At 44.4% G+C, this 13,744-nt stretch overlaps 8 protein-coding genes across 8 annotated transcripts, besides 1 other annotated feature; 3 read left to right on the top strand and 5 right to left on the bottom strand.

Moving 5' to 3' along the window:
• Positions 1 to 6: 6 nt before the first annotated feature.
• AVT5 (LALA0S01e06040g1_1) lies at positions 7 to 1,359 on the bottom strand (the record flags this gene model as incomplete). Its single annotated transcript, XM_022774374.1, has 1 exon — positions 7 to 1,359. The coding sequence occupies one exon, from the start codon at positions 1,357 to 1,359 to the stop codon at positions 7 to 9; it is 1,353 nt and encodes a 450-aa protein (XP_022626478.1).
• A 1,058-nt stretch (positions 1,360 to 2,417) lies between these two features.
• On the bottom strand, positions 2,418 to 2,921 carry MRP21 (LALA0S01e06018g1_1; the record flags this gene model as incomplete). Its single annotated transcript, XM_022774373.1, has 1 exon — positions 2,418 to 2,921. One exon carries the CDS (start codon positions 2,919 to 2,921, stop codon positions 2,418 to 2,420), a length of 504 nt encoding a protein of 167 aa, XP_022626477.1.
• Positions 2,922 to 3,104: 183 nt separating this feature from the next.
• On the top strand, positions 3,105 to 4,382 carry MAP2 (LALA0S01e05996g1_1; the record flags this gene model as incomplete). Its single annotated transcript, XM_022774372.1, has 1 exon — positions 3,105 to 4,382. The coding sequence occupies one exon, from the start codon at positions 3,105 to 3,107 to the stop codon at positions 4,380 to 4,382; it is 1,278 nt and encodes a 425-aa protein (XP_022626476.1).
• Positions 4,383 to 4,726: 344 nt separating this feature from the next.
• Positions 4,727 to 5,791, top strand: SCS22 (LALA0S01e05974g1_1; the record flags this gene model as incomplete). The annotated part of the gene is made up of 2 exons (XM_022774371.1): positions 4,727 to 4,763; positions 5,103 to 5,791. 2 exons carry the CDS (start codon positions 4,727 to 4,729, stop codon positions 5,789 to 5,791), a joined length of 726 nt encoding a protein of 241 aa, XP_022626475.1.
• Positions 5,792 to 6,123: 332 nt separating this feature from the next.
• RPL32 (LALA0S01e05952g1_1) lies at positions 6,124 to 6,519 on the bottom strand (the record flags this gene model as incomplete). The annotated part of the gene is made up of 1 exon (XM_022774370.1): positions 6,124 to 6,519. The coding sequence occupies one exon, from the start codon at positions 6,517 to 6,519 to the stop codon at positions 6,124 to 6,126; it is 396 nt and encodes a 131-aa protein (XP_022626474.1).
• Positions 6,520 to 7,997: 1,478 nt separating this feature from the next.
• Positions 7,998 to 8,612, top strand: ROX3 (LALA0S01e05930g1_1; the record flags this gene model as incomplete). Its single annotated transcript, XM_022774369.1, has 1 exon — positions 7,998 to 8,612. One exon carries the CDS (start codon positions 7,998 to 8,000, stop codon positions 8,610 to 8,612), a length of 615 nt encoding a protein of 204 aa, XP_022626473.1.
• Positions 8,613 to 8,851: 239 nt separating this feature from the next.
• Positions 8,852 to 10,261, bottom strand: GLO3 (LALA0S01e05908g1_1; the record flags this gene model as incomplete). The annotated part of the gene is made up of 1 exon (XM_022774368.1): positions 8,852 to 10,261. One exon carries the CDS (start codon positions 10,259 to 10,261, stop codon positions 8,852 to 8,854), a length of 1,410 nt encoding a protein of 469 aa, XP_022626472.1.
• A 260-nt stretch (positions 10,262 to 10,521) lies between these two features.
• On the bottom strand, positions 10,522 to 11,241 carry MRX3 (LALA0S01e05886g1_1; the record flags this gene model as incomplete). The annotated part of the gene is made up of 1 exon (XM_022774367.1): positions 10,522 to 11,241. One exon carries the CDS (start codon positions 11,239 to 11,241, stop codon positions 10,522 to 10,524), a length of 720 nt encoding a protein of 239 aa, XP_022626471.1.
• An 876-nt stretch (positions 11,242 to 12,117) lies between these two features.
• Positions 12,118 to 13,744: part of a mobile genetic element (relic copy of Rover hAT-like DNA transposon) that runs on past the window's edge.

Below are 13,744 nucleotides of genomic sequence, written 5' to 3'. Positions count from 1 at the left end.
ATGTTTTTAGTGACCAGCACCAAAAAATAGAGTTGCAGACAAGCATGTTATGAGCACCATTACCCCCCATAACGATAGAGCAAGTGAAAGAAACCTGAGTCGTTGCGATGACGCGGGCATCTGGCTCGCCTCGTACTCGGAGCCTATCAGTTTGTAGCCAAAAATGCCAGGAAGAATGAAGGAGATCGATGTTGAGCCAGTGGCTCCGACGACTGCCAGGACGCGAGCCAATGAGGTCACAGACACGGCGAGCAGATAGGATAGAACAAGAATGGATGTGGTTATCATGATGAACCGTTTACCCTCGAGAGGGAGCGCGATTTGTTGCTGTTGAGATCCTACTCCTCCGTCTGCACCTTCTTCGGCCTGAATTTCGCGTTCGTCTTCCGTTGTCGGCTCGATGAGCTGTGAAGTCTCAAGCTCCTGTGCTTCATTTCCGGTACGCGGTTTGAAAAAATGCAACATGTGGTCGATTGAAGCTCTCGCAGGATGACATTGCAGCGGGAAAGCCAACATCACCAAAAGTGCAATTGCAATGCGTCCGATGGTAGTCGCTGGGGATTGCGGGTACAGGGTGACAATGTTTCCAACAACATGATCGCCAAAAGTTGCGTACCCACTTCCACCAATGGCCAGATACAACGTCATCGCCACCAAAACTGAAATTGATGCCATCTTATAGATAGCTTTGACCGAATTGTTTTGTAACTCATTGATAATAGAGAATGTGTTGTGATGGCAAGTGTAGGAAAACACAAAAATCGGGAAACAGCTGAAAAGAGCAGTGATAGGGCCGTGCGGTACTCCAAGGCTGACGTTACCTTTCAAATCTTGAATTTCGTCAGAGGGCCAAAAAAAATGCATTAGCACTAATCCACACAGATAGGCTACAGATGAAATGGCAATCATGGAGGCGTAGCGCAAAGAGCTTAGTTTTTTCAAAAAACACAGCGGTGACACGATAAAAAGCATTACCATTGTGATATGGAAGTTTCGGCTCAGAAAAAGTGCATGCGACGTGAAAACGCCGAATATCCGCGGCAGAAGATCGCCCACCACTACCAGATACGAAACACCCACGCCAAAGCATTTCACAGCTATTGCTAAATCGAAAACTACACTCAACTGTGGATATGTGACCTGGGATAAAGCGAAAAACGATGCATTCTTTGATTCCACGTATTTTGACACTCTACCTTGGATGATCAGTCCAGCCAAGGAACACAATCCGCAAAAAAAGATCATGAGAAATCCGAAAAAGAGTCCAAATGGTTTAAAAGCGAATGGAATTGCTAAAATACCGGCTCCACAAGCAGTGTGGAGAAGCGTGAGCACTCCGGATGAACACGACGAGCCCATTCGTTGGAAGGGGAATGAAGTTATGCAATGATACGGGAATCCTCAACCGTGGGGAGCAAAAGCCGGGATGAATTGACGTGAATTGAGGATGTCAAAGGTATGAATGACAGTAGTTGTAGATGTTATTAGAGATATTCGAATAATTCAATATTTGATATCCCTGTGTACGACAAGCGAATTCGACGAAACTAAAGACTCATGATAATTTGTTGATTCCCCAATTTGATACGATTCTATCGTTGAAAGTTCAGGTCAAATAATGTGGTCTTTCCTATGGAAATTTCATTTACTTTGACGACTTTTGAAATCTTGGCCAAATTTTTAGAGATTTAATAGAAGAAAAACGAGACTAAGTGGATTGTATAGGGCCTTGATGTATTTTTATCTCAGCTATTTGTACATTTCCGCATGTTTCGACACTTATCGGTACAGTTTTTGACCTTTCAAGCGGGATGACAGAAAAACGCGACACATTAGTACAAAGTGATCCTAATTTTTCCAGCGCTCGAATCAACAAACAGGCCTGGCGTAGAGAGAAAGACGAGGAGCTTTAATGTTTATCGTAATCTTATTAGAATTTGCATGGCAAATTCAACCTCGCCTTGGTGTTCTAATCTGGCTATCATCAGGCTGGCAGACCTGGATAGAAGAGAGAAAAAAAAAAAAAAAACTCCAAAATTTGGTGACTCTACGATTACGGTGCTTGTTGTTTTGAAAGCTGCAATTTTCCTAGCATGGTGCGCCATTTGGAGTCGAATTATAAATTGTGATTTTCAATGTTTTCTCTTTTTATGGATTAGTCGATCATGATTTATTGTTTACAACACGTTGATTGACATTGAGTTCCAAACAATCGGCAAAAGAGACTCGCAGATTAAACTACGTTCTGCAACTTTACTACCTCTTCTCTACCTGATCACAATCTCCGTACCCTTCCGAGAGCTCGCAAGACTCCACTCTCAAAAGCCGTGGTCTTACACTATGTACTAAAATATATCTTTAACTATGTTCAAAATATTCAACTGCAGAGCAGTTGGGTTTTGATTTCCCCTGTAGTCTCAATAACCCTTCCGCTTTGCATCCTTGACCACCTCGATAAGCCTCTTGAACCCCTTCATAAACTCACGACGGTGACGTTGCGAAGAACGCATTTCCTTAACTTTACCACGCTTGATGTGGTACCGTTGACTACGTTTATCCTGGGCAATGCGGTTTGCAAACACCACAGAATTGAGCTGTCTAAATGCTCCAGCTGTGTCTCCATTGAACACATCCACGGTTCTGCCGGCACGAATGCCGGTCAACCTGGACGTCAATGCATCCTCCTTGGGAGACGCAACAAACGACACCGCTGCATATCTTTGTTGCTGTTGCTGTTGCTGCGGCTGCTCGCCTGTGTTGATCCGCAGTTTTGCCGATGCCTGGGAACTCTTCCTTTCGTTGCTCAAAGGGTTCAGTTGTGTTGGATCGAAAAGTGGTGAACTTGAGCTATTCAGAAGCTGAAACCCGGCTGAAAAAGCTCTTTTTTGACCCGTAACAAAAGTTACTCCCCTGCTCAGCATTTGTAGCGTCAATTCACCACGGTAAGGGCTTGAAGATGGGCTTGTTTTGTCCTTTTCGTCAACCTGGTAAGTATTGAAATTTTTCAGAGATGAGTTACGTTCGATGATGAACTTGCACTTCAACTTGACTAAAGAACAAGAAATTTATTAACACCGGGAAACTACTTTCCAGACTCTTTAACGATGAGTGAGGCTAGGTCTAACAGTGCCCCAGTGGTGGACAATGGTCTGACCGAAAAAACAGCGACTTCAAAGACTCAAATTGAACCAAAACCGACCGAGAAGAACGTTTCGGACGTAGAGGTTATCGATGGAGCCAAGAAGAAGAACAAGAAAAAGAAGAAAAAGACCAACAACATCAAGAATATCGAGCTTCTGTATCCAGATTTGAAATTTCCAGAAGGTGAATGGATGGACTACCATCAGGACCAAAATCTACAAAGAACTACCGATGAGGAAAAACGGTATTTGGCTAGGGACCAAGATCATGCCGAAAGATGGAACGACATGCGTAAGGGATCGGAAATCCATCGTCGTGTGCGTAAAAACTTGCAGAACAAATTGAAGCCCGATATGAGTTTAACAGATGTGGTCAACGTGGTTGAAAACGCAACTCGCAAATTCACCGGAGTGGACGAAAACGGTGACCACAAGGATCGTCCCAAATCGCAAGGAATTGGGTTCCCTACAGGTGTATCTTTAAACCATTGTGCAGCGCATTTCACGCCTAATGCTGGCGATCAGACAATCTTGAGATACGAAGACGTGATGAAAGTCGATATCGGAGTTCAGGTCAACGGGTATATCGTGGATTCCGCGTTCACGGTAACTTTTGACTCGAAATACGACAATTTGTTGACTGCTGTCAAGGAGGCAACAAACACAGGTGTGCGTGAATCTGGTATTGATGTCAGACTCACCGACATTGGCGAAGCTATCCAGGAAGTTATGGAATCGTACGAAGTGGAGCTTAACGGCAAAACATACCAAGTCAAGCCCTGCAGGAATCTGTGTGGCCACAATATCGGCCCTTACAAGATCCACGGGGGGAAATCCGTGCCGCTGGTGAAAAATGGGGATCAGACCAAGATGGAAGAGGGCGAGCATTTTGCGATCGAGACTTTTGGAACCACGGGACGCGGGTACGTGATATCAGGGGGCGAGGTTTCGCATTACGCCAAAAACGAGGGTTCTTTTCCCACGCCTGCGTTGTCGAAGGCCAAATCTTTGCTCAAGACCATCGACGACAATTTCGGCACTTTGCCCTGGTGTCGTCGCTATTTGGACCGTTTGGGAGAAGAAAAATATTTGTTTGCGCTTAACAGTCTGGTCAAGCACGGAGTGGTTGAAGAATATCCCCCTTTAAGCGACATTCAGGGCTCATACACAGCACAATACGAACACACAATCTTACTGCATCCACATAAGAAAGAAGTTGTGTCCAGAGGCGAGGATTACTGAACGTTAAAATTTCTGAGAACCTAAGAGGAAGCCCTCAATACACATCAAATAGTTCAAATCCTTACCCAAACATTTACATATCTCCCAAACCACTGCAAGCCCAGTTCAAGATACTGTCGTTGTATGCTTTCAACGCGCTCTTGGTAGCAGTTCACCGCTGTCGTTAGTTTTTTTCGTGACGCCGCTCGTCTTTGGCTGTACTCGCGGGGCTGTACTCGCGAAAAAATCACACTCTAATCATATAACTGAAATAAAAGTCCAAATATATCAACCCAAATTCAATCCGAATCAAGCTACCTTTTAAACCAACTTTAAGACAACAACAAGAGCTTTCCAAACCAACAATGATCGATATTAAACCCAGTGTACTGGAGTACAAACGTATGTTTTTCTTTCGGACCAAAAAGGGGCATTTTTTGGTACCATTGGCACTCTTTTTTGTTTAAAAACAATGCTCAGCTCAGCTCAGCTCCTTCTTGAAAAATTGCATCATTTCAAGGTATTTGGACTAATGTGAAATACAGGTTCTATTGAGCTTCGGTGTTTTTGAAGAAGCGAAGCGGGTTCCAATAGGTTTCTCTTTTGAAGTGCTCCTGTGCTGTTGGTTGCGCCCTTGGGTCGAGTTGTTCAGTTTCCATCGCTAAAAATGCTTAAAATCACCATTATTAGGGGCTTTTTTAAAATCCGTCGTATTCCCACATACTAACCCTATTTGTACAGCTCCCTTCACAGCACAAGCTACCGAATACGTTACTGTAACCAATAATTCGGATCAAGCTGTGGCTTTCAAGGTCAAGACTACAGCTCCTAAGTTTTATTGCGTCAGACCCAATGCGGCTTTGGTGGGCCCAGGGGAACAAGTTCAAGTCCAGGTCATTCTACTAGGTCTTGCCAAGGAGCCAGCTGCGGATTTCAAGTGCCGTGACAAGTTTCTTGTGATCACTTTGCCGGCCCCATACGATTTGGGGTCATCTAGCGTTACAGAGGCCTGGCCTCAGCTGGAAGCGGAGTTCAAAGAAAATGCGGTATCCAAAAAGATTAAAGTCAACTACATATTGGATGCTGAGCCATCAGCTCAGGAGTCTGCCGGTGGAGCAGCAGCTGCAGCAGGAGCAAAGTCCGACGACACTGCAAAGAAGCCTGAACTGAACGAAAATGATATTCAAGACATTACCAAACCAGAAAGCCAACCTAAGGAATCCGTACCTTTGTCTGATGCTATCAAGAAGGATTTGACCAGTGGGTCTGAGGAAAAGTCGCATGGCTCGGAAGATAAAGAAGGTTCAAGCACCCTGGGCTCTGGGATTACCGGTCCTACTTCTCCTGCAAAGCAGGAATCCACTCTGAACCCCGTCATGATTCTATTAGTTGCACTTATCGCATTGGTTCTAGGTTGGTTGTACTACTGAGAGGTGGGGAACAGAGAGAGGGGGAAACGCACAGAGAGTAGTCGAAGTTCGAGCGTGTGAAAGCTGGAAATGCAACCCAGATTGGCAAAGTTCTTAATTATTGTCCTAGACGGATTTGATATGTAGAGAGGAAGTCAGACACTGTAACCTTTTTTTTTAAAAATGATTCACGTAATTGAGGAACATTGGGAAGGGCTTTATGCATCAATGGTTCGAAGATCTATGTCAGTAAATGGTTTGGTTTTAAAGTATACAATGTAATAAAAATTCGGTGTGTGTTCTTGATTAAGAAGCAACAGAGATCCTAAATTTTTGTCAGCACTTGTAAGCGTTTAGGCAGACAAACCCAAACGGCCGTTAGGGTTGGTAACGGTGACGCCCAAAGCCTTGGCTCTGGCCAAAAGGGAGACTCTGTTCTTGGAAGAGACGTTGTGAGCGATTTCAGCAGCGTAGGTCTTGGTGTGCATGACCAACAATTCCAAATCTTTGCCGTTAGCGACCAAGAAAGTTTTGTGGCCGGAAGGACGCATGAACTTGGTCTTTTTGTTGGAACCGTAACCGATGGTTGGTTCTGAGATGTTACCTCTGAATCTTCTTCTCACAACGGAGTCGATACCCTTTTGCTTTCTCCAGTTCTCAGCGACTCTGTGGTAACGGTCCGAGTGGTGACGCTTGAACTTCTTGGTGTGTTTCTTCACAATCTTTGGGTGTGGTATAGAAGCAGCCATCTGAAAAAAATGGGAATTGTTAGTAAAAAAAAGTCTAGGTGGGAGGGGAAGCATCGGGTGCGTGAGGAAACAGCGGAAGGACAGGCACAAATGCCAGGTTCACGAACCCACAAACTGAAAGACGACTATCGAGTGTGGGATAAATTGAAATTATTGAATAGCGTTTCTACCATTCGGGAAAAATCAGCCACAACGTAGGGCCATGTATGCCATCTTTTGAAAATCAAGCAAAGCTATATATGGAGCTTGCTTCAGTCGTTTCCGGTCTCAAACGGTAATCTTTTTATCATCATCGTTGATCATCTTTCACACATATAATCCTTGAGTTTTTCTGTACATCAATCGCCTCGCCTGGGAAGCACAGACCCACACACGTATTCTATGTTTTCCTCAACGCCGTAGCTACTAGTGCGCACTATCTCACATACCTTTGCAGTTACTTTCCGTGGATTCTAGTGTGTGAATAGTAACAGTTAACAATTCCACTTCTTTACAGACGTCAAATTGTTTTCCAAAGTGAATGATCGGTTCCATCGTGCAGCGTAGCAAGAGGGCCAGGCCAGCGTAGAGGGAAACTCTAGACAGAGCTCTGGAAGGGGCCCTGCCCAGGATCCGGAAGGTGGCAAGCCTGCGAGCCTACTAGACTTTCATCAGGCAAGGATGTGGTGGGCGCGGAGCCGCTACAGACGGGCGTAACCACGATGGTAGCAGGGGGCGCTAGCAGCCCTTCCCACCAGCCAAAGCGTCTAGTTTCGGGAAACCGACGCAAAAAGAAAGTAGCTAAACGGAACCCACGCAAAAAACAGTTTATTGGTTTATTCATTTTTTTAGAATATTGAAATAAGACGGTAATACAAACCCACACACCACATCATGAACACAAATAACAGTCCAATCCAAACGCAAATAATGAATAAGGATAGGAAAATCACGAAATTAACATCAAATTAAGCCAGTTAAACGCTATCCACCTCCTCACAGCCCATTATTAGCTTCGAAGCTTTGCTCTAGTACCATTTATTCATAATTATCTATAAAGTCAGCTGATAGGCACGTGATAGCTCGTATAACAGTACCCATTGTCCACTAATCTTAATAACGTTCCACATCTACAACAAAAACACATTGTTGGCTCCAGAAACTGATCTCAACAGAAACAGTTGGGAAAAAATAGGACCATAATTCATTAAGGTGACTAATCCATTGTGACAAGTGTCATTCTTGGTTTCTTAGGCATTCTCTCAGTCTGTGAGCACCGCCACCCGGAATTCCAACGGAGTCACGAACGACGTTACTGCCTCAGTTTTTAGCCACACTCATCGCCTCTCAACTTTTGCCAAAAGTTTCACCTAGGGTAAGAAGGAACGGACAACCATAAAAGAGTACTAAGTTTATCCTACGTTCGAAAAAGTGCTTTCCAATCAGCTTTGAAGCCCGAGTTTTAGTCTTTTTCAAACGCCCAGATTGTATCGCCCGGCATGACCACTACTATGGAAGAGAACATTTCACCAGCATACTACTATTATGTAGACCCGTCAACGTTGTACCACTCACAACAGCCAGACCCATTGGACGACCTGATATCGGTGTATGGCCTCCAAGATATATCACAACAGGTTGCACGCACAAATTCAGACGGTACAAAAGCCGTAAAACTGCGGAAATCCTATAAAAACCAGATTAATGACCTTTCCGGGAAATTTTCCGTCATCCCAACCCGAGATAACGGCAAAGGTGGCGATATTGCTCCAATTTTGTTTCAAAACAATCCAGACATGATTTCCCAGGTACAACGAACCTCAGAGATGGCACCTGATCAATGGCGGCAGCTCATGTGCGAGCGTGACAATTCTTTATTTGATACTCAAAATATGGATTGGGACATTTGTCAAACCGTGCTTTCACAGTTTGGAAGAAGCAATCCTGCTGAGTTTCAGGCAAACGGTTTCCAAGCCGAGGATTTGGCTTTCGACTTGGATGGCAGCGGCAACGCCATAAGGGCGAAGAAACGTAAGAACAAGTCTAGCGGTAGCTCCATGGCCACACCGAACAGTGACTTGCCAGATGATATGAAGAGGAGAAGGTTAGAATGAAAAGTGCCACATCTTAGCTGTTTTTAACAAGTTTTGTCGTTCGTTTTCAAAATCGTTCTATTATATATAGTACATTGCCAGGTTTTAATGATTGCATAGGTTTTAGGTAAAATCTCAATAGTGGGGTTCTTTTTACGGTGTTTCTAAGTATGACGCCCTGCGCGTCATTTGCCTTTTCGCACCTTATAACAGAACTTTCTCGTACGTATACATACACATAAGCCACACGAATCGAGTTTTCAGTTTCTTAAGTAATCCCTCAAATAGTTACCCAACTTCTGAGCTCCTTGTTCAACGGCATCCTTGATCACTTGGAATTCATCATCTGCCCCGCTGTTGAAATCGACAAATCCGCTGTTTTGCGTGTTCAGTCTTGGACGTCCAAACTCGTCGACTTCCGGTTCTTCTTCTCCAAAATAGTTGGATGAGGATATAGATGTTGCATTATTGAAGTTGCTCTTCAATTTATCTTGAGCCTCTTTGGAGGCTTGCTCATCATAATTTCCCCTTCCAAAATATTGGTCTGAAGAAATGGCTTTTTGAGCTCCGTACTTGTTTGCAACCTGTCCGGTGTATTTGGGACCAGTTGCTGCCCTCTTTGCTTCTTGTTCCTTGCTAGCAAGTTGATCAGCATTATTCATGGTCATACCAAAACCTAGTTTGGCAAGCTTGGGCTTAGCAGTATCAGCATCCGAAGATGCAAACCCTTGTCGAACCTGATCAAATGTGACACCATCGTTATACTCCTGGCCCTCTTCTTCATCGAAGGAATTTATTCTCACGGGTGTGGGTTGTTGATACACCGTTTTCGTTTCCAAAGTGCTTTTGCTTGTTAACTTCGGCGAAGCTTCTTCTGCTTCTAGCAAGGCAGCTTTTTCAAAGTCATCAAACATGCTTTCCGCTTCTGATTTCTGCAATTTTTGAGCAGCAACGCGTGTCGTTTTTCTACCGGAAGACAAAATCGAGTGTTTCTTGGCGGCACCAGGAGCAGCTGTTGCGGTTCTTCTTCTGTTGCTGTTACCACTCAAGATTGACGTTTTTGACGCATTTCTGGAATTGCCTGTACTCGAGGGTGTCAGAATCTTAGGGGAAGACGATGTAGCGGCAGGAGGCTTTTCCCAACTTGAGAAAAAATCGTCAACACTGTTATTTTGTGACGATCCCACCGAATTAGATCCTGATCCAGATGACAATTCCCCGGTTTCGTCATCACCTGTTAGCACGATTTGTCCCGGGTATTGTTCCATATCTTTAGCGACTAGCTTGTCAAGGTGAGTCTTATAGTTTTTAGCTACCGAACTGGTATATTTCATGCGTGCGTCCACGTTGGTACCTAAAAATTGCTTACCGTTGTGCTTCATAAAGTATTCCCGAGCCTTGTGGTTTCCACCGAGTTTGAATCTCCGCAGATTATTCACTGTCCATTTGTCGAGATTAGAAGATTTCACAAAAGTAATGTGTACTCCCAAGTTACGGTGTACAGCAGAACATTGTATACACAACATTACGCCAAAGGGTACTGAGGTCCATGTAGGGTTTTTCGTCCCACAATCGAAACATACTCGGTTTTCCTGCTTTGATGCTAGCTTACGGAAAACTGCCACAGTTTCTTCCTTGGTGCTGTAAACCTCTCCTGATTCGTCACTCATGGAAGTGTAAGATAAGTTGTGAAAGACGAGTTTGTTGCACGTAAATTCCGCGTTCACAAAGTATTGGCAAGCAAGAACACAATGTCGCCACTTCAGATGCTGCTACCAGTCGAAAGATATTGTACAACGCTCTTTAGCCTTGTGAGTGTGGACCGTGCAAGTGCGATTTTAGTTCGGCAAGCATTCATTTCATATGTTTCGATCTGTTTATCTTGAGAATATATTGGGACCATATCACTTTTTCACAAAATGACACCTTTTCAAGAAAGGCGCATCCATTGAACGTGTTTGAACCATTTAGGCTCTACGAGAATGCAAGTGGCCGTGGCCAACACGGATGAGGTTTTGTTGGTCCAAGGTTTGTACCATACGCGAGAAGGTAAAGTCTCGAGTGTTCCTCCGATGACGCATTTTCGGCCTTTGGCTTCCACTACATGTGCTTTAAGAACCACGGTGCAGTCAGTAGGAACATCTTGGTGAAATTGAAGGTCAAGTCTAGCGGTGACGCCGGATTTGCTGGGTAGAGTGGGGAACCCACAATAACACAGAGCTTCGTCTAACAGTAGCGAAACGACACCCTTGTGGACGTTGCCCTTTTCGTTCCCCAAATTGTGACCCAGGTGGTAAAATACTACCAATTCTTTGGACTCTGGATCGTGTAACACCAAGGGATCGATTTCCAAACGGCCTGGGCCGTACAGAAGCCCTTGGCCTACATGATAGTCGCGATGAGGGTGCACGATTTTTTCGCTCTGAGACCATTCTTCCACATTATCTCGCTTGATGAGTTCGCGGTAGATATTGTGATGTTTCAGCTCACTTAGGATATCACGTCGTTGCTGCTCAACGGGCCTCTTCAGCGTTACCGTGTTTAGTCCGTCTTCATTAATTTGTGGAAACGCATCGATAAATGTCGCTAGACCGAGGCCAAAACCCGCCAGCGGTGTCAGAACAAACTTCCCAATAGTGCGGAAGCTCATGATACGAAGCTCAGGGTACTGTTATAAGAGAGCGTGAAGGCTGGAAAGTCAGAACTTTTCAGGTGTCTGTTTCTGCTGTTCTACGTATACATTTCCAGTAATCATTGTCATATCATCAAGGACCGAGTTATGAGATCACGTGACCCTGGGAAGCTGTCATTAAAAGTTGCTGAAGAAGGAAAATTTGTGTACGTAAACTTGAACACTTGAGTTCTGGGGACAACTAGTGTGCGTTCGTTTGTCACGCCAGAGGTAGCAGACCGCACTCTTGAATGGACTTAGTTCGTATGCTCGGACATTTTTTTCGATAACGTTTTTATTTACTGACACATATTTCGATTACGTCACGTAAAAATTCGTCACGTGATTGTTTTAAACAGACGAAAAGGTGCTCCAGAAGGTGGTTTACACATAGAACAATGAACCCTTAGACTGATATATGATCCTTATACGTGGATGTCGTTTTCCCTTGTCCTTTGAACAGTTTCCAGCCACAAATTATCGTAGCGTCCGTCAACGCTGGGACGATCACGCGTCGCCGAACGGGCAGAGTGTAAAACTGACGGGTACACCAACGAACGGCCCCCGCGGGTAGCACCTGGATTGATCATAACACAGTACCTTACTTGATTTTGAGCACATCTCTGGATACTGATGCTATCATCTGTTTTGATCCTTATGAACGTACTTGGGACGTCTAGTGCCCGCCAGCATAATAAGTGGGAGCTTTGAACCCGGTCACCAATCCAGGAAAACGGAATGGAGCGAACAAAAGAATTGAGAAACAAACAATGGGTAGGGACAGGAAACCGAGCTCTTCAGTATCTATGCCTCTTTAGCCATGTCCTATTTCAAGCAGCCGTGACACTCTCGAGCCAAGTGAAGGACACACCGACCAAGCAAGATTTAAATCCAAACGACAGAGATTCGTCTAATAACATTCTGCTGGCTGATGAAAGCTGTCCGATAGACTTTGAGGTTGAACTGGCGAAAAGCATTGATTAAGGAGATGGTGGAGAGAAAAATTTGGTTAGTGATGACTTTTCCGCTATGTACATCGAAGAAAACCCCAGTGATGATATCGCCATGTTAGAGAAGGAATTGATTTATTTTTCTTGCGAGGGAAACTTCAATCATCGCAAAAGTGAGATAGCCACCCAGCAGCGTCGTCCTGCACTTTGCTGCGGCCTGAGATATGACTGTGCGTATCACGGCTTGACCTTACCATCCAACAGTGACAGCAGTAACTGCCAATCGATGAATAAAGATCTCCAAGATGTGCGGAAGCGGACAACGAAGCATCTGGAGTTTATACTCAGAAAGCGGTACTCCATTAATTTCGACGAATTTCATAATCGTTACTAACACCAAACGAAACGGTTTGAAGTGAAGTTGTTGCTTGAAATTATGAGAAATGACTGTCAACATCTCTACCGAAAACTCGGTTTACAAAGGATAGTGGGAATGAAACCTGCGCGCGGTGCAAGTATGGTCATTGCCGTGGAATGTTTAGCTTTCACAGAAACTCCGCTTAACGTGATATGCTAAAGCACTTTGAAGCTTAAAGAAGAATTAAGCTTTACCCAAATAACCACCTCTAGCATAATGTTGGATTTGAAGCTCGGAAGCCTCTAACAAGAGTAAATTCGCAATGGTCAAGGAATTAACTTTCGTTCAGCCAAATTTACAAGCATTCGGTTTAGGGGAGTCTCAGTTCTGTCGTGATTTGATTAATCTTGATGCTGGGGAGAACAAGGGCCAGTTCAATTTATCTGTCAAGGAACTGGTGTAGGAAATCACATTTTGCCACAACCAAACTGACAAACAGACGAAGCTCAGCTTGGAAAGGATCTTCAAAAATTGAAGTTATGTTGGATATTTGCAGCTCTGCTGTTAGCAAGAGCTATTTTTCCCGAACTTGGACCGTCTCGATCAAAATACCAATATTCGCATAATTGGCTTACATGTCATAGATGCTTTTTGCCACACAGGAGATTATTTTGGTCAAGGTTTAGTCGTTTCACTCGAGCAATCCTTACTGAAACACAAAGCCGCGAATTATACGATGGATAATGCTAGCAACAACTTTGCAATCTTTGACGAAATCGAGCTCGAGCTCGAGCTCGAGCTGTTTGGACACGGAGTAGATGGGGAAGGAGGTGTCGTAAGAATTCGTTGCTTGAACCATATGCCCGGCGTATTTCTTAGGCACATTCTCGGGAGATCCGAGAAACAAAATGCCGAGCAAGCAGAGGATTGATGAGCTCACTTCGAAGATCGAAAACCACGTTTTTCTGGGGTAATTGAGGGTCCAAGACATTACGAATGTCGGTTCGTGTCCCACCTCCTCAAACGCTTTTAACTTGGGAGTTGCATCCACATAATGTTCCCGCTCAAAAGGTGATACGTCAGATTTTTGGCGCTGTAAAGACCCTTTCCCCCAAGATTGTTCCTTGAGCTCGCCATCTTATCTTTCGAGTGAACAATGGATATGCAAGACGAT

Source organism: Lachancea lanzarotensis, scaffold LALA0S01 (assembly GCF_000938715.1).
Source record: "Lachancea lanzarotensis genome assembly LALA0, scaffold LALA0S01, whole genome shotgun sequence".
Lineage (NCBI taxonomy): Eukaryota > Fungi > Ascomycota > Saccharomycetes > Saccharomycetales > Saccharomycetaceae > Lachancea > Lachancea lanzarotensis.
The sequence above is the reverse complement of the archived record's forward strand: the minus strand, read 5'-3'. Positions and strand labels throughout refer to the sequence as shown.